The following is a 19945-nucleotide window of genomic DNA, read 5'->3' as shown; positions in this document are numbered from 1 at the left end:
CATCCAAAAAGCGCTTAGGCTCACAAACAGACTCATAAACCTAGTTTACCAAAGACAGCTAGACGACTAGGCCGCAATTCTATTTGAGAACTTCCACCCAAACTTAGCGAACACCTCCATAACGACCGACTCCAATAAGCGGCATGCCTTGTTCAGATCGATCCTCGCGTCCTCGTCTCTAAGCAGCAGCGACCAAGAACGTGCCCAATATGTCGCCCTGAAAATAACCTGCATGAAAGTGTTAGCCTTGGCGCAATTAAACACCATATCATTTCTATTCAACCATATAGCCCAACAAATAGCAGATAAACCTACACAAATCTGATTTCTAAATGCTGGCCGAATACCAGCAAGCCAAGAACCAAACATGTCGGAGATGCTAGAGGGAGGTTGAATTCCAAAGGTGATATGTATTGTATTCCAAATAAAGCGGGCGAAGTGACATTGGATGAAAAGATGTTCAATAGTGAAAGTCGCCTAGAGGGGGGTGAATAGGGCGAATCTAAAATTTACAAACTTAAGCACAACTTCAAGCGGGGTTAGCGTTAGAAATAGAAACGAGTCCGAGAGAGAGGGCGCAAAACAAATCGTGAGCGAATAAAGAGCGAGACACGATGATTTGTTTTACCGAGGTTCGGTTCTTGCAAACCTACTCCCCGTTGAGGTGGTCACGAAGACCGGGTCTCTTTCAACCCTTTCCCTCTCTCAAACTATCACTTAGACCGAGTGAGCTTCTCTTCTCAATCAAACGGAACACTAAGTTCCCGCAAGGACCACCACACAATTGGTGTCTCTTGCCTTGGTTACAATTGAGTTTGATCACAAGAATGAAGGAAGAAAAGAAGTGATCCAAGCGCAAGAGCTCAAATGAACACGACATCACTCTCTCTAATCACTAAAGCTTTGTGTGGAGTTGGGAGAGGATTTGATCTCTTTGATGTGTCTTGTATTGAATGCTAGCTCTTGTAAGTTGTAGAAGAGTGGAAAACTTGGATGCCATTGAATGTGGGTGGTTGGGGTATTTATAGCCCCAACCACCAAAAATGGTCGTTGGAAGTGTGCTGTCGCATGGCGCACCGGACAGTCCGGTGCGCCACCAGACACTGTCCGGTGCGCCAGCCACGTCAGCAGACTGTTGGGGTTCGACCGTTGGAGCTCTGACTTGTGGGGTCTCTGGGCTGTCCGGTGGTGCACCGGACAGGTCCTGTAGACTGTCTGGTGCGCCAACTGCGCGTGCTCTGACTCTGGCGCGCACTGTAGCGCATTAAATGCGGTTGCAGACGACCATTGCGCGCGAAGTAGTCGTTGCTCCGCTGGCACACCGGACAGTCTGGTGTGCACCGGACACTGTCCAGTGACTCACCGGACAGTCCGGTGAATTATAGCGTAGTGCCCTCTGAATTTCCCGAAGGTGAAGAGTTCAGCCTCGAGTGCCCTGGTGCACCGGACACTGTCCGGTGGCACACCGGACAGTCCGGTGCCCCAGACCAGGGTGCCTTTGGGTTGTCTTTTGCTCTCTTTGTTTGACCCCTTTCTTGGTCTTTTTATTGGCTTATTGTGAACCTTTGGCACCTGTAGAACTAGTAGACTAGAGCAAACTAGTTAGTCCAATAATTTGTGTTGGGCAATTCAACCACCAAAATCAATTAGGAAAAAGGTGTAAGCCTAATTCCCTTTCAATCTCCCCCTTTTTGGTGATTGATGCTAACACAAACCAAAGCAAATATATAAGTGCATAATTAACTAGTTTGCATAAATGTAAGTGCAAAGGTTACTTAGAATTGAGCCAATATTAATTCACATAAGATATGCAAGGATTGTTTCTTTATATTTTTAACATTTTGGACCACGCTTGCACCACATGTTTCGTTTTTGCAAATTCTTTTGTAAGTTCTTTTGCAAATAGTCAAAAGTAAATGAATAAGATTTTGAGAAGCATTTTCAAGATTTGAAATTTTCTCCCCTGTTTCAAATGCGTTCCCTTTGACTAAACAAAACTCCCCTTCAATAAAATTCTCCTCTTAGTGTTCAAGAGGGTTTTAATACACCAATTTTGAAAATACTACTTTCTCCCCCTTTTGAACACAATGAGATACCAATTTGAAAATCTTAAAATTAGGTGGTGGTGCGGTCCTTTTGCTTTGGGCTAATACTTTCTCCCCCTTTGGCATGAATCGCCAAAAACGGATACTTGAGTGAAATATAAGCCCTCGGTAAACTACTTTCTCCCCCTTTGGTAAACAAAATATGAGTGAAGATTATACCAAAGTTGGAGAGTTGCGCGGAGCGACGGCGAAGGATGAGTTGATGGAGTGGAGTGGAAGCCTTTGTCTTCGCCGAAGGCTCCAATTCCCTTTTAATACACCTATGACTTGGTTTGAAATATACTTGAAAACACATTAGTCATAGCATATAAAAGAGACATGATCAAAGGTATATTAATGAGCTATGTGTGCAAAACATCAAAAGAAATTCCTAGAATCAAGAATATTTAGCTCATGCCTAAGTTTGTTAAAAGTTTGTTCATCTAGTGGCTTGGTAAAGATATCGGCTAATTGTTCTTTAGTGTTAATGTAATCAATCTCGATATCCCCTTTTTGTTGGTATCCCTTAAGAAATGATACCGAATGGCTATGTGTTTAGTGCGGCTGTGCTCAACGGGATTATCCGCCATGCGGATTGCACTCTCATTATCACATAGAAGAGGAACTTTGGTTAATTTGAAACCATAGTCCCTAAGGGTTTGCCTCATCCAAAGCAATTGCGCGCAACAATGACCTGCGGCAATATACTCGGCTTTGGCGGTAGAAAGAGCTACGGAATTTTGCTTCTTTGAAGCCCAAGACACCAAGGATCTTCCCAAGAACTGGCAAGTCCTCGATGTGCTCTTTCTATTAATTTTACACCCCGCCCAATCGGCATCCGAATAACCAATTAAATCAAATGTGGATCCCCGAGGGTACCAAAGCCCAAACTTAGGAGTATTAACTAAATATCTCAAGATTCATTTTACGGTCGTAAGGTGAGCTTCCTTAGGGTCGGCTTGGAATCTTGCACACATGCATACGAAAAGCATAATATTCGGTCGAGATGCACATAAGTAGAGTAAAGAACCTATCATCGACCGGTATACCTTTTGATCTACGGATTTACACCCGTGTCGAGGTCGAGATGCCCATCGGTTCCCATGGGTGTCTTGATGGGCTTGGCATCCTTCATCCCAAACTTGTTTAGAATGTCTTGAGTATACTTCGTTTGGCTAATGAAGGTGCCCTCTTGGAGTTGCTTCACTTGAAATCCCAAGAAGTACTTCAACTCCCCCATCATCGACATCTCAAATTTTTGTGTCATGATCCTACTAAATTCCTCACATGTAGATTCGTTAGTAGACCCAAATATGATATCATCAACATAAATTTGGCATACAAACAAATCATTGTCAAGAGTTTTAGTAAATAGAGTAGGATCGGCTTTTTCGACTTTGAAGCCATTAGTGATAAGAAAATCTCTTAGACATTCATATTGGGGCTTGCTTGAGCCCATAAAGCGCCTTAGAGAGTTTGTAAACATAGTTAGGATACTCACTATCTTCAAAGCCAGGAGGTTGCTCAACATAGACCTCTTCCTTGATAGGTCCATTGAGGAAGGCACTTTTTATGTCCATTTGATAAAGCTTAAAGCCATGGTAAGTAGCATAGGCAAGTAATATGCGAATTGATTCAAGCCTAGCTACGGGTGCATAGGTTTCACCGAAATCCAAACCTTCGACTTGTGAGTATCCCTTGGCCACAAGTCGGGATTTATTCCTTGTCACCACACCATGCTCATCCTGCTTGTTGCGAAAGACCCACTTGGTTCCTACAACATTTTGATTAGGACGTGGAACTAAATGCCATACCTCATTCCTAGTGAAGTTGTTGAGCTCCTCTTGCATCGCCACCACCCAATCCAAATCTTGTAGTGCTTCCTCTACCCTGTGTGGCTCAATAGAGGAAACAAAAGAGTAATGCTCACAAAAATGTGCAACACGAGATCTAGTGGTAACCCCCTTATGAATGTCGCCGAGAATGGTGTCGACGGGGTGATCTCGTTGGATTGCTTGGTGGACTCTTGGGTGTGGCGGTCTTGGTTCTTCATCCTCCTCATCTTGATCATGGGCATCTCCCCCTTGATCATTGCTCTCCTCTTGAGGTGGCTCAACTCCTTGATCTTCACCTTCATCATTTTGAGCCTCATCCTCATCTTGAGTTGGTGGAGATGCTTGCATGGAGGAGGATGGTTGATCTTGTGCATTTGGAGGCTCTTCGGATTTCTTAGGACACACATCCCCAATGGACATGTTCCTTAACGCGACGCACGGAGCCTCTTCATCTCCTATCTCATCAAGATCAACTTGCTCTACTTGAGAGCCGTTAGTCTCATCAAACACAACGTCACAAGAAACTTCAACTAGTCCTGAGGACTTGTTAAAGACTCTATATGCCCTTGTGTTTGAATCATATCCTAGTAAAAAGCCTTCTACAGTATTAGGAGCAAATTTAGATTTCCTACATCTTTTAACAAGAATAAAGCATTTGCTACCAAAGACTCTAAAATATGAAATATTGGGCTTTTTACCGGTTAGGAGTTCGTATGATGTCTTCTTGAGGATTCGGTGTAGATACAACCGGTTGATGGCGTAGCAGGCGGTGTTGACCGCCTCGGCCCAAAACCGATCCAAAGTCTTGTACTCATCAAGCATGGTTCTTGCTATGTCCAATAGAGTTTGATTCTTCCTCTCCACTACACCATTTTGTTGTGGCGTGTAGGGAGAAGAGAACTCATGCTTGATGCCCTCCTCGTCAAGGAAGCCTTCAATTTGAGAGTTCTTGAACTCCGTCCCGTTGTCGCTTCTAATTTTCTTGATCCTTAAGCCGGACTCATTTTGAGCCCGTCTCAAGAATCCCTTTAAGGTCTCTTGGGTATGAGATTTTTCATGTAAAAAGAATACCCAAGTGAAGCGAGAATAATCATCCACAATAACTAGACAGTACTTACTCCCGCCGATGCTTATATAAGCAATCGGGTCGAATAGGTCCATGTGTAGGAGCTCGAGTGGTCTGTCAGTCGTCATAATGTTCTTGTGTGGATGGTGTACTCCAACTTGCTTCCCTGCCTGACATGCGCTACAAATCCTGTCTTTCTCAAAATGAACATTTGTTAGTCCCAAAATGTGTTCTCCCTTTAGAAGCTTGTGAAGATTCTTCATTCCAACATGTGCTAGTCGGCGATGCCAGAGCCAACCCATGTTAGTTTTAGCAATTAAGCAAGTATCGAGTTCAGCTCTATCAAAATCTACTAAGTACAGCTGACCCTCTAACACTCCCTTAAATGCTATTGAATCATCACTTCTTCTAAAGACAGTAACACCTACATCCGTAAAAAGACAGTTGTAGCCCATCTTACATAATTGAGAAACGGAAAGCAAATTGAAATCTAAAGAATCTACAAGAAAAACATTGGAAATGGAATGGTCAGGAGATATAACAATTTTACCCAATCCTTTGACCAAACCTTGGTTTCCATCCCCGAAAGTGATAGCTCGTTGGGGATCTTGGTTTTTCTCGTAGGAGGAGAACATCTTCTTCTCCCCTGTCATGTGGTTTGTGCACCCGCTATCGATGATCCAGCTTGAGCCTCCGGATGCATAAACCTACAAAACAAGTTTAGTTCTTGATTTTAGGTACCCAAATGGTTTTGGGTCCTTTGGAATTAGATACAAGAACTTTGGGTATCCAAACACAAGTCCTTGATCCCTTGTGTTTGCCCCCAACATACTTGGCAACTACCTTGCCGGATTTGTTAGTTAAAACATAAGATGCATCAAAAAATTTAAATGAAATGTCATGATCATTTGATGCAGTTGGAGTTTTCTTCTTAGGCAATTTTGCACAGGTTGATTGCCTAGAACTAGATGTCTCACCCTTATACATAAAAGCATGATTAGGGCCAGAGTGAGACTTCCTAGAATGAATTCTCCTAATTTTACTCTCGGGATAACCGGCAGGGTACAAAATGTAACCCTCGTTATCCTGAGGCATGGGAGCCTTGCCCTTAACAAAGCTAGACAATCTTTTAGGAGGGGCACTAAGTTTGGCATTGTCTCCCTTTTGGAAGCCAATGCCATCCTTGATGCCAGGGCATCTCCCACTATAGAGCATGCTTCTAGCAAATTTAAATTTTTTATTTTCTAAGTCATGCTCATTGATCTTAGCATTAAGTTGAGCTATGTGATCATTTTGTTCTTTAATTAAAGCTAGGTGATCATGGATAGCATCAACATTAATGTCTCTACATCTAGTACAAATGGAAGTATGCTCAACGGTAGATGTAGAGGGTTTGCAAGATTTTAATTCTACAACCTTAGCATGTAATATATCATTTTCACTTCTAAGGTTAGAAATAGTGACACTGCAAACATCAAAATCTTTAGCCTTAGCAATCAATTTTTCATTTTCATTTCTAAGGCTAGCAAGAGAGATATTCAATTCTTCAATCTTAGCAAGCAAATCAGCATTATCATTTCTAAGATTGGGAATTGAAACATCACAGACATTTGAATCAACCTTAGCAATTAAATTAGCATTCTCATTTCTAAGGTTGGTAATAACATCATGGCAAGTGCTTAGCTCACTAGATAATTTTTCACATTTTTCTACTTCTAGAGCGTAAGCATTTTTAACCTTAACATGCTTCTTATTTTCCTTAATTAGGAAGTCCTCTTGGGTGTCCAAGAGTTCATCCTTTTCATGGATAGCACTAATTAATTCATTTAATTTTTCCTTTTGTTGCATGTTTAGGTTGGCAAAAAGAATGCGCAAGTTATCCTCCTCATCACTACAATTATCCTCATCACTAGAGGTTTCATATTTAGTGGAGGATCTTGATTTTACCTTCTTCTTTTTGCCGTCCTTTGCCATGAGGCACTTGTGGCTGACGTTGGGGAAGAGAAGACCCTTGGTGATGGCGATGTTTGCGGCGTCCTCGTCGGAGGAGGAGTCGGTGGAGTTCTCGTCGGAGTCCCATTCCCGGCAAACATGGGCATCGCCGCCCTTCTTGTAGTACTTCTCCTTTCTTCTCCCCTTCTTATCGTCGCCCCTGTCACTATCACTAGATAACGGACATTTAGCAATGAAATGACCGGGCTTACCACACTTGTAGCATACTTTCTTGGAGCGGGGCTTGTAATCCTTCCCCCTCCTTTGCTTGAGGATTTGGCGGAAGCTCTTGATGATGAGCGTCATTTCCTCGTTGTTGAGCTTGGAGGCGTCGATGGGTGTTCTACTTGATGTAGATTCCTCCTTCTTTTCTTCCGTCGCCTTGAATGCGACCGGTTGTGCTTCGGACGTGGAGGGGCCATCAAGCTCGTTGATTTTCTTTGAGCCTTTGATCATTAGCTCAAAGCTTACAAAATTCCCTATTACTTCCTCGTGAGTCATTAGTGTATATCTAGGATTACCACGAATTAATTGAACTTGAGTAGGGTTAAGGAAAACAAGTGATCTAAGAATAACCTTAACCATTTCGTGGTCATCCCATTTTTTGCTCCCGAGGTTGTGCACTTGGTTCACCAAAGTTTTGAGCCGGTTGTACATGTCTTGTGGCTCCTCCACTTGGCGAAGTCGGAAGCGACCGAGCTCCCCTCGATCGTCTCCCGCTTGGTGATCTTGGTCACCTCGTCTCCTTCGTGCGCGGTCTTTAGCACGTCCCAAATCTCCTTTGCGCTCTTCAACCCTTGCACCTTATTATACTCCTCTCGACTTAGAGAGGCGAGGAGTATAGTGGTGGCTTGGGAGTTGAAGTGCACAATTTGGGCCACTTCGTCCTCATCATAGTCTTCATCCCCTACGGATGGTACATATACACCAAACTCAACAACATCCCATATACTTTTGTGGAGTGAGGTTAGGTGATATCTCATCATATCACTCCACCTAGCATAATCTTCACCATCAAACGTTGGTGGTTTGCCCAATGGGACGGAAAGTAATGGCGTATGTTTAGGAATGCGAGGGTAGCGTAGGGGGATCTTACTAAACTTCTTGCGCTCATGGCGCTTAGAAGTTACAGACGGCGTGTCGGAGCCGGAGGTGGATGGCGACGAGGAGTCGGTCTCGTAGTAGACCACCTTCCTCATCTTCTTCTTCTTGTCGCCGCTCCGACGCGACTTGTGCGAAGGGGATTCCTTTTCCTTCCCCTTGTTGCGGGACTCTCCCGATGGAGCTTTCCCATGGCTTGTAGCGGGCTTCTCGCCGGTCATCATCTCCTTCTTGGCGTGATCTCCCGACATCACTTCGAGCGGTTAGGCTCTAATGAAGCACCGGGTTTTGATACCAATTGAAAGTCGCCTAGAGGGGGGGTGAATAGGGCGAATCTGAAATTTACAAACTTAAGCACAACTTCAAGCCGGGTTAGCGTTAGAAATAGAAACGAGTCCGAGAGAGAGAGAGGGCGCAAAACAAATCGTGAGCGAATAAAGAGCGAGACACGATGATTTGTTTTACCGAGGTTCGGTTCTTGCAAACCTACTCCCCGTTGAGGTGGTCATGAAGACCGGATCTCTTTCAACCCTTTCCCTCTCTCAAACAGTCACTTAGACCGAGTGAGCTTCTCTTCTCAATCAAACGGAACACTAAGTTCCCGCAAGGACCACCACACAATTGGTGTCTCTTGCCTTGGTTACAATTGAGTTTGATCACAAGAATGAAGGAAGAAAAGAAGCGATCCAAGCGCAAGAGCTCAAATGAACATGACAAATCACTCTCTCTAATCACTAAAGCTTTGTGTGGAGTTGGGAGAGGATTTGATCTCTTTGGTGTGTCTTGTATTGAATGCTAGCTCTTGTAAGTTGTAGAAGAGTGGAAAACTTGGATGCCATTGAATGTGGGGTGGTTGGGGTATTTATAGCCCCAACCACCAAAAATGGCCGTTGGAAGTGTGTTGTCCCATGGCGCACCGGACAGTCCGGTGCGCTACCGGACACTGTCCGGTGCGCCAGCCACGTCAGCAGACCGTTGGGGTTCGACCGTTGGAGCTCTGACTTGTGGGGCCTCTAGGCTATCCGGTGGTGCACCGGACAGGTCTTGTAGACTGTCCGGTGCGCCAACTGCGCGTGCTCTGACTCTGGCGCGCACTGTAGTGCATTAAATGCGGTTGCAGACGACCGTTGCGCGCGAAGTAGTCGTTGTTCCGCTGGCACACCGGACAGTCCGGTGAATTATAGCGGAGTGCCCTCTGAATTTCCCGAAGGTGAAGAGTTCAGCCTCGAGTGCCCTGGTGCACCGGACACTGTCCGGTGGCACACCGGACACTGTCCGGTGCCCCAGACCAGGGTGCATTTGGGTTGTCTTTTGCTCTCTTTGTTTGACCCCTTTCTTGGTCTTATTGTGAACCTTTGGCACCTGTAGAACTTATAGACTAGAGCAAACTAGTTAGTCCAATAATTTGTGTTGGGCAATTCAACCACCAAAATCAATTAGGAAAAGGTGTAAGCCTAATTCCCTTTCAATTAGTCTCTAGAGAACTACACGAACAACAGCTTAGATTTCCTTTCCAATTCCGTTTTGCAAGGTTATCCTTAGTGAGAGTAACTCCATTTTTTATGTACCACAGGAAAATTTTAATTTTAAGTGGTATCTTAATCTTCTAGATTGGGTACTTACGTGGAACAATACCATCACAAATCAATACCCTATAGAGAGAGCGTGTTGAGAATACCCCGCTTTTGTGTAAATTCTAAATGAAAATGTCCCTATCAGATGTAAGGCTAGTGTTGAGGACACATGCCACCAATTTGTACCATGACTCCAAGTTAATGCCCGTTAACGCCCTTCGAAAGGTCACATTTAGCGGCGTGGTGCTTAGCACCTCGGCAACCGTTGCGGACTTTTTGCGCACAATCTGATAGAGGTTGGGATAGGCGATTTTAAGACGCCTATCACCAACCCAGTTGTCCTCCCATAATCTAGTTTCCTTTCCATTATGAACTTTGAAACGTCCGTAATGTAAGAATTGGTCTTTCACTTTCATGAGTCCAGACCAGAAATGGGAATCTCCGGGTTGTCTTTGAGCTTGGGAAAGGTTTTTATGTGACAAATATTTCCTTCTTAGAAGATTTTACCAAATGCCTTCCTCATTAATTAACTTAAAGAGCCACTTACTCAAAAGACATTTGTTTTGGGTTTCCAAATTCTGGATGCCTAAACCCCCACAGTCTATAGGCCTACACAAGATGCTCCACTTAGTGAGCCTGTACTTCTTCTTGTGTTCATCACATTGCCAATAAAAACGTGAGCGATAGTAGTTGAGTTTTTTAAGCACACCTTTTGGTATCTCAAAGAAAGACAACATATACATGGCAAGGCTAGTAAGCACAGAATTAATCAGAACTAGCCTACCACCTACTGACAACAATTTTCCTTTCCAACTACTGAGTTTTTTCTGAAATTTTTCCTCAATTATCTTCCATTCGTTGTTTGATAACTTCCTATGGTGCATGGGGATTCCAAGGTATTTAAAGGGAACGCAACCAGTTTTGCACCCAAAAAGATTTGCATATTCATGGTCAAATTCTTTAGCCTCGCCATAGCAATATAGCTCGCTCTTATGGAAGTTTATTTTAAGACCCGATAGCTGCTCAAAAGTACTTAACACTAGTTTAAGATTTTTGGCCTTATCGAGGTCATGTTCCATAAATAGGATAGTATCATCAGCATATTGTAGTATAGAGAGTCCTCCATCCACTAAGTGTGGTACTATTCCTACTAAGTCAACATTATTCTTTGCTCTCTCAATTAAAATAGCCAACATGTCCGCAACGATATTAAAGAGGATCGGAGACAGAGGATCACCTTGTCTAAGTCCTTTCTTCGTTTGAAAATAGTGTCCTATCTCGTCATTGACTTTGATACCGACACTACCTCCCTTGACAATTTGGTTGATCCAATTGCACCACTGGGGGGAAAAGCCTTTCATGCGCAAAGCTTGTTGGAGAAAGGACCAATTGACCTTGTCGTAGGCCTTCTCAAAGTCGAGTTTTAGGACGACGCCATCAAGCTTCTTCCTGTGTAACTCGTGGATCGTCTCGTGTAAAATAACGACTCCCTCCATAATGTTTCTTCCTGACATGAAAGCGGTTTGAGAAGGCTTAATGACTTTCTGTGCTACTAGAGCCACACGGTTCGTCATTACCTTGGTGAAAATCTTAAAGCTCACATTAAGCAGGCATATAGGTCTAAATTGTTGAATTTGTTTGGCCTCTTTTTGCTTGGGGAGTAAAGTAATTATACCAAAGTTGAGACAGTACAGGGGCAGATTTCTCTTATGGAACTCAAGAAAGAGGCATAGTAAATCGTCTTTGATTACCTCCCAGAAGACTTGATAAAATTCAGCTGGGAAACCATCAGGTCCTGGTGCCTTATTATGTTCCATTTTGAAGATTGCCTTCTTGACTTCATCCATCATAAATGGTGAAGTAAGAATTTCATTTTCCAGGTCCGTTACCTGTGGGATATCGTCTCTAACCGATTCAACCATGGAAAATGGTTGGGTTCTGATGCACCAAAGAGGTCCTTGTAATAGTTAGTGATAAATCTTTTAAGATTTTCATCACCCTCAATAGTGCAGTTCTCTTGTTCTAACCGGAATATCCTCGTTTTTTTATGTTTCCCATTTGCTACCAGTTGGAAGTACTTAGTATTACAGTCACCCTGTAACAACTTAGTTGTTTTGGCTCTTTGGTACCATTTAATTTCTTCCTCTCTTAGCATATGAGCTAGACACTGCTTTAAGTCAAGTTCTTGAGCAGTAAGCATCTGTGTTTCGGCCTTTTTGTCTAAATCATCAGCCTTCTTAATAATTTGCTCTTTCTCTTTTTTATATGCACCACTGGTATTTTTCGCCCAACCCCTTAGGAATTGGAGTAGTCTTTGAATTTTGAACTGCCATTTTTGTAGTGGGGTCCAGCCTCTATTCTCATTTTTCCAAACCTGTGTCACCATATCCGAGAAACCTTCTCTCGGAAACCAGCCGAGCTCAAATTTAAAAGGAGGCTGATTGTTTGAGTGGGTTCCACTTCCCGTGTTCATGAGCAGTGGAGTGTGGTCAGAAATTTCTCTCGTCAAAGCTTGAACCGTTGTCAAAGGATACTTTGACTCCCACTCGGTAGTAACCAAGATACGGTCAAGAGTCTCAAAGGTGGGTACGCTTCTAGAGTTAGCCCAAGTGAATTTTCGATTTGACAATCCCAATTCCCGGAGATCCAAGCTATCAATGACTGCATTAAAAAGGAAAGGCCATCTATCATTGTAGTTGTCATTATTTTTTTCATGTTGGTTTCTAATGATATTAAAATCACCACCAACAAAAAGAGGTAGGTTTTCTTTGGCACAAGTTTGCACCAGTTCAGCCAGAAAAGATTCCTTGAATTCATCTTGTGCAGCCCCGTAGACCGCCACCAGAACCCAACTAAAGCCATCATCCTTGTTTCATAGATGGAACTTCACATAGAAGTCACCCTCATCAATACTACTGATGTCAAAAACTTCCAGATTAACACCTAGTAGGATGCCTCCGGACCTACCGTGAGGTTTCGACCAGTGCCATAAGAAGTCCCGACCAGCACAAATATTATTCAATGTACTTTGTGTGAAATCGTTTTTCCTGTTTCGAGTAACGCAATGAAGTCTAGCTTCTCTTCTTTACTAGTATCGGAAAGGAACCTAAATTTAGCCAAGTCACCAAGACCTCTGCTATTCCAAAAAAATCCTTTCATTTTGTACACCTTTTATGTTTCTTAACAAACTTTATTTTTGTACTACCTTTGCTTCTTGAGGAGCCTTTTGATTTATTTTTCTTAAAGGCAGTGTGGAAATCACAACTTAGGTGATCATTGTCCTCATCCATAACCTCCTCCAGAAAGTCACCACCTAAGTGTCCAAGAGCGAGATTTTCAGATTCATACTTGTCCACCTCGTCATTATCAAAATGTTCAAACTCTGAACCAGAAAAAAACGTGCTACTATCTAATTGGGGTTCAGAAATGTGGAGCTCAAGTCTATTTAAAAGAGAAACTGAATTTGAGACTTGTTTGTGATTAGAGCCTAGAGATACCCCTAGATTGCTAACCTTAGTAGAGATAACATCATTAGGAAAAGAGAAAGGGCAAGAGGATATGGAGTTACCTGGACCGTCAAGATTCCTCCATGCAGCCCTCAACTTGGCCTTCTCCAAAATGTGGTGATCAGCCCCGCCCGCAAGCCTTGGGCTTGAACGTTTGGGCTGCGACGCCACCTCCTTGATCCCCGCAGCGGCCACCAGCATATCTGATGAGAGGGCACCAAGTCCAGGCTACTGCAGCCCCCTCCTAGAACAAGGCGGCGCAGAGACAGCCCCACGGCGCGCATAAAACGCAAGGCATTCCCGCAGACGACCAGGACACGATTCCTGCACCAGATCAGCAGCCACCATTGTGGCTTCTGCATCAGCCATCAACATGGCCTCAGAAGGAGATCCACCACCGCACACACCATCATCAGATACCCCTCCAACCACAGAAAACGCAGCAGGCAATTTGTCCACCAGCACACCATCTAGTGAGCCACCATTCACAACCTTCATGGGACAATCAGTAGGAGATTCAACCACCATGTCAATAGAAATGCCATCAGCTGCTCCTTCCAAGTGTTCACCATCTTCCTCCGCGATAACTTTATCAACACAAAAGTCAAGCGTCATATCCACGACCATATCCATAATTTCATTTGCCATTTTCCTGATTTTTTCCTCCGTATTTACTCCATGCTCAAGTGCCAAAACAGGGGCTGTAGAGGTGCCACCAGGGGCAGCCCCACCCATTCCCATAGAAGTGTCACTTTCATTTTGGCAGCCAGAGAGGTCCTTCTTAGAGCGCTTACCCTCTCTGTCCAAGCTACTGCTATCATTGGGATTGTCTTCCTCCATGTCCTCATTGTCTCCATCATTTCCATCCCCAAAGTTCTGGTTTACTTCATCACCGTTTTCATCAAAACCCACCGATTCGACCTCGAATCTTAATTCAAAGTAGTGGTCGCCGATAACAGCATCCAACTTTGTCGGCAACAACTTGGGATCCAACACAGCAACCAACACCCGACCAAAATTGTTCTTGCGAGTAGTTTCCATATCAACCGTTTGTGTAGACCCAAGCATAGACCTAATGGCCCAGAGATTCAAAAATTCTCTCAATTTCTTCCTGATTCCAGTGACCCGAATCCAAACCTTAGGTAACAGAAAACCTTCCTCCTCCTCATGCCATTCCTCAAATTGCATCCTTGTCCCCATGGGCACATTTTTATCACGGGCATCCGCACCCCCAAAGGCAATGGTCCTCTGTAGCTCATTCTTAGATGGAAACGTGACAATGAAAGAGTTCTGCTCATGAACAACAGGTTCCCAATTCCACTTACTTGAAACAACACGTTGCAATTGCGCCACCAACTGATCACCCGAAAGAGTACTACCAACAACCGTAACAAGTGCTGTTTTGGAATCCTTTTTCCTGGAGAGTGGCGAATGAGGTATATGGTATAAACCCAAGCCAGACACCGCATATCCAACAACATGTGCCACGGGTCGAGGTTGCTTGAGCAAATGGCAACGGTGGTTGACATGATCATGGCCATCACATATGACACAATACAACTTGGTAGAGCACTTAGCAACCAAGTGCCCCTTCAAACCGCAGCGGCTACAGTTCTTCTCCTTTTTCCCTGTCCTGTGCACCTCCCTATCTCCCGCCACTAACTCCTGGTTCCAAGCACTTGCAGCAGCATCAGAGCCGACAACGAAAGCCAGCTCGGTGACAGCAGCAGCTGCTGCAGCATCATCCATCCCTGGCACAGGAGCAGGCGGGGGCCTAACAGCCGCCTGGACAGTCTGAACAGGACGGTAGCCCCTGCCCGCCGTTGCCGGGTCCCTGGACAGATGACCATGGTGGCCAGCCCGAGCGTCGTGCCATCGCCGGCCAGCGAAACCCCCGCGACGAGGAGCTAAGCCACGGGAGCCACGCGGTCGGAAACCACCCCGCTGCCAGCCACGGTCACGATCATCACCTCCGTACCCTGGATCGAATCCAAGATTGCTTCCTTGAAACTCGCCGCCGCCACCGCCATGGAGCAGACCAGGATCCACGCCGTGACCCCCGCCACGACCCTGACCGGCAACGTCGCGGTCTGAGCAACGACCATGGCCTCCAGCACCGCGGCGATCCATGGCAACAACGGCCTTCGTCTTCGCCTCGAACACCGCCTGTACGACAACCGGCTCCAGTGTCGAGGATGCCGCGACTTGAATGGCCGAGGCAAGTGAATGGACACCGCCCGGCGGCGCGCGTGCAGGAGATGACAAACACCTCGGACGCCCCGCGTTCGCAAACAAGCCGCAAAGACCGTCCATGAAGGTGAAATGGGCTTTTCTTCCCTCAACGCATAGTAGAATGACTCGGCCCGGCCCAACAGCCTGACAGACAGACCGGTCTCCGAGATCCCGTGTGCCTGGCCGCGACGCGAGGAACGACGAGTCCGACCGTCTCCCAGCAGAAACGCCTGACGGCGCCGGAGAGAAAGCCGAGGCGTGTGCCGACAAGACACCAGGGGCATGGCCACGACCACCATGACCATGGAAAGTCCGCGCCCTGGCCAGAACGTCCGCCAAAGTGAGGTGTGGGGACACCCTAGCCGGCGGAAGCGGCCCTCGCCATGGCCGCCGCGCCGCCATCTTCCGGACACCAGTCCCCATCCACGCCGCCGACGAACCTGTAGAAAGAGGGCTCAAGCGAACGTTAGGCATTGAATCTGCCACTGAGGGCAGCACAACCGAGGCCTCGTTCGTTCTATAGTTGAGCGCGGTCCTAGTCCGATCCAACTCAGAAACGCCCAAGAGGTGCTCACCGTCACCATCCCCCCATCTTTATCCTCTTCGTCAGAGCTTAACTCATCTGCTAATGCCCAGAATTTCAAACCATAGGTTCGAGAGGCCAGCTAACGGATGAGCACAAGCTCTACACGAACCAACCGAAGTCCCAAAGCCGAAATCGACTCCGGGAACATCATGCCCAGCCGGAGCTGGAGCCAGCGTAAGCCGGCGGCCCACCCCACGGCGGCGCGGCTTGCCAATGCTCAGGCGTACCTTCGCGTCCAGACCTCCGTCGGAGTAGGCCACATCGCCCGCCGGAGCGGCCTGCGCGACGACGGGGCTGCCGCCGCCGCGGGGCGCCCGCACCACGCTAGACATCTTGTTTATCTCGTTGCAGATCTCTGATAGCCGCCATATAGGTCAATCTTTTAGACTACTAAAACAAACGGCTTAACGGGAGCCGCATAAATGTTTACGAACACTGTTATCATAATTTTTTATGCTCTTATTTTTTTGACCGTCACTACAGTTCTGCAAGAGTCATATTATCAGTACACTAAAAGAACATACTTATATTTATGGTCACAAACGAATTTTGATAACGCACGCATGCAGGGCACGTACGCGGCATTTACTAATTATCAAGTATTTTTACGCTCATATGATGTATATGAATAAAAAAAAGACTACACTATTATTCCCATTTTTAAGAACCACGAAATTCTCTATTTATAAACCAGCAGGAAAGGAGCTATACTAGCAATAAAAAATGAGATGATGAAGTTGCTAACCTTTATAACCCTAGAATGAATGGTGAAATAAACTCTTAACAAAAAAAGTCCAGGCAAGAATGGACATGAACTCTTTCACCCCGAGTGTAATAAACAAAGGGCTTCAAATGACTGGATGGCTTTTTTTTAGTGTCCAACCGAAACTCGTATGTGTCCGTCTGCGGTCTGCCGCACTAGCCGTTGGAATGCAAGACTTAATAATGCTTATATATTATTCTCGTCAATGCTTATATATATGCGAGCTTTATTGGTGTTCAAGTAGCATTTCCTTTGTGTGTAGACGGACGACGAATTCGAGAGGCTACTGCAGCCTGCAGGCGGCCATCAAAGGCAGAGCCCAAGAAAACGTTCAAGGGCGACAGGAGGAAAAGAATAGATTAGTGACTTTTTGTGTAATATTTGTTTTAATCGATTTAGTATATGGTATGTTCGTTTTGATATTAAATTTTTTTGTTATGATGTTTTTTTGTGGGAATGATTTATTTGTTATGATATAAGAACGTCACCCCATACCAACTAATACCATCAAACATGAATGTATACATGTGGCAACTATAAAAAAGATCCTCTCTGCATCCGTCTGCGGCACTAGCCGTTGGACCCAAGTCAAATGCTTACATTAGTCTAACAAGTTTTTTTAAAAAATATAAATATATTAAAAGTTTATTTATATTTAAAAAAATATTGGTTAAAATTATATTTTCAAGACCGTGTCGCTGTTTTAAACAAAAACTCAAAGAGAGTAATAATCATTACTAAAACCAAAAGCTCACTAGCGAAACCTCATAAGCTTGTGTATTTTTTAATGCGCACAAGGGGAACGGTTGGGGTGGTTTTGAAACTCTCTCCCCAGAGTTGCTGCTTCCAGGAGAAACATCCATCTTTCAGTTGGGTCACCAGATTCACCATTGCAATCAGCAGTGTCCAGTTTAATTTTCCTTCATAGTATATTTGAATAAGTGAGTGTCTAGGTTTCATTTGATCATTTCTCTAGTCTCTCTGTGGCAGTGTTAGCTAGATGGATGAATTCGAGATGCTACTGCAGGCGGCCATCAAAGGCAGAGCCCAAGAACTGGAGCAGCTGGTGCAAGACAAGCCGGAGGTGCTATACCAAACAACTGAAGCAGGGAACACCTGCCTCCACATCGCCGCTCTCTGCGGCCACGGGGATTTCTGCAGCAAGGTCCTCGCCCTCCGCCTGACGCAGGAGCCGAGTCTCCCGTCGTCTCTGCTCTCCACCGCCAACGTCGACGGGGAGACGCCGCTGCTCGTCGCCGTGAAGAGCGGCCGCGTCTCCCTGGCTCTTGACCTGCTCGAGCAGCACTCGAGGCACGAGCTGCTGGACGAGCACCTTCTGAAGCGAGACAGGCACGGATGCAACGTCCTGCACCACGCCATCCGCAACGGCTACGAGGGCCTCGCGCTGCGACTGATCGGCCGGCAGCCTGCGCTCTCGGAGTCCCGCAACGGGCGCGGCGAGTCGCCCATGTTCATCGCGGTTCTCAAAGGTTTCAGGAGCGTCTACATGGCGCTGCTGAGCAACGAGAGGTCGCAATACAGCGGGGCCAATGGCTCCAACGCCTTGCACGCTGCTGTCAAGTACGGAGACCAAGGTACCTGCTGCAGATGCTTGCTCTTCATGCATTTTTCCCCCCTCTTCGTCTCTTGCTTAAAAGCCAAAACCGCGAAACTAACTTGTTTTTTCAGATTTCGTAGAACAACTTGTGGACAAGCATCCCGAGAAGGCCAAAGTGCTGGCGAGACAAGCGGACAGTAAAAGGGACACTCCAATGCATCTCACTGCGCATTTCAACAGGGATAGGATTCTAACGCTGATGCTGAGATGTGATCGGTCCTTGGGGTACGAGCTGCACGAGGAACACTCCACGCCTCTTCTTTCCGTCGCCGCAGACCGAGGCCACGTAGCTTTTGCTCGAGCGCTTCTGGAGCACTGTCCAGATGCGCCCTACCACGACGAGCAGGGCAGGACATGTCTCCACGAAGCTGTAGACAAGGACCGGGCGGAGTTTGTTGAGTTCATCCTTGACGACAACTCCAAGCTCCGGAAACTTGTCAACATGCTAGATAGCGTTGATGACAGTGCTCTGCATCTCGCGGTTCAGAAGAACAACCCGAGGATGGTCCGTGCTTTGCTGGATCACCCTGACATCGACATCACCGTTGTCAACCAGCGTAATTGCACAGCGATCTGGAATCTGTACCATGATGGGGACTACGTCAAGACTATAAACTGGGTATGTATTTCTGTATGTAATGTATGAGATTGCTTCATTAATTCAGATGGTGCCTAACTTTTTTTGATTGAATCCATGCATATATGCAGAACAAAATCTGCTGCCTCATACTGAATGCAGATCGTAGAGCTGAAACTGACATCTACAATTTCCAAGAGGAGATCAGGAACAAAGTAATCGATACAACAAGGAAAGATGCCAAGTCTCTGATCCAAACATACACAAGCAACACGTCCTTAGTGGCTATCCTCATAGCGACGATTACCTTCGCTGCGGCTTTCACATTGCCAGGAGGGTACAGCAGTGATGCTGGAAGCGAGGGGCTCCCAATCATGGCTAGGAAGGTCGCGTTCCAGGCGTTCTTGATCTTCGACACCTCGGCGATGTGCGCCTCCCTCGTCGTTGCCTTCATATGCGTCATAGCAAGGTGGATGGACTTTGAGTTCTTGCTGCACTACAGGTCCGTCACGACGAAGCTCATGTGGTTCGCGTACATGGCAACCACCCTTGCATTTGCGACTGGTCTGTACACGGTTCTGGAAGATCGCCTTCCTTGGCTGGCCATTGCGATCTGCGTTCTGTCCGTGCTGCTGCCCGTTCTTACGATGCTGGTCGGCAAATGGCCCATATTGAAGCTCAGAATTCGATACGGCAGGTCTGATTTCCTTGACATGGTCTAGACTTCACGGACATTTCACCAAATTAATCCGCTCATTGAATTGCTTTACACCCTATCATGTGACAGAAATGCATTAACAGATTCTATATGTGTTACCCTTGACATTTCACCATAGCCGTTCATCCTTATTCGAGATATTGTTTTGTCCTTTAACGTAACAAAAATGCATTGACAGATTCTACGTTACCCTTAACATTTCCCTATAGCCGCTCATCCTTATTTGAGATATTGTTTCCCTCTCTCATGTAACAAAAATTCATTGACAGATTCTAAAGTTTGCAATGGTCTAA

At 45.7% G+C, this 19945-nt stretch overlaps 1 protein-coding gene across 1 annotated transcript in view; it reads left to right on the top strand.

Annotated features, from left to right (window-relative positions):
• Positions 1-19945, top strand: part of LOC114641099 (uncharacterized) — a 24122-nt gene extending 4177 nt beyond the window's left edge. Inside the window, exons 2-4 of the mRNA NM_001369810.1 lie at positions 17730-18334; positions 18429-18976; positions 19066-19945. Coding sequence (NP_001356739.1) covers positions 17740-18334; positions 18429-18976; positions 19066-19656 — 1734 coding nt within the window. The 5' untranslated portion in view covers positions 17730-17739 and the 3' untranslated portion in view covers positions 19657-19945. The remainder of the gene's footprint in view (positions 1-17729; positions 18335-18428; positions 18977-19065) is intronic.

This window comes from Zea mays, chromosome 2 (genome assembly GCF_902167145.1).
Source record: "Zea mays cultivar B73 chromosome 2, Zm-B73-REFERENCE-NAM-5.0, whole genome shotgun sequence".
Taxonomy (NCBI): Eukaryota; Viridiplantae; Streptophyta; class Magnoliopsida; order Poales; family Poaceae; genus Zea; species Zea mays.
Note: the sequence above shows the minus strand (reverse complement) of the source record. Positions and strands in the feature narration are given on the sequence as shown.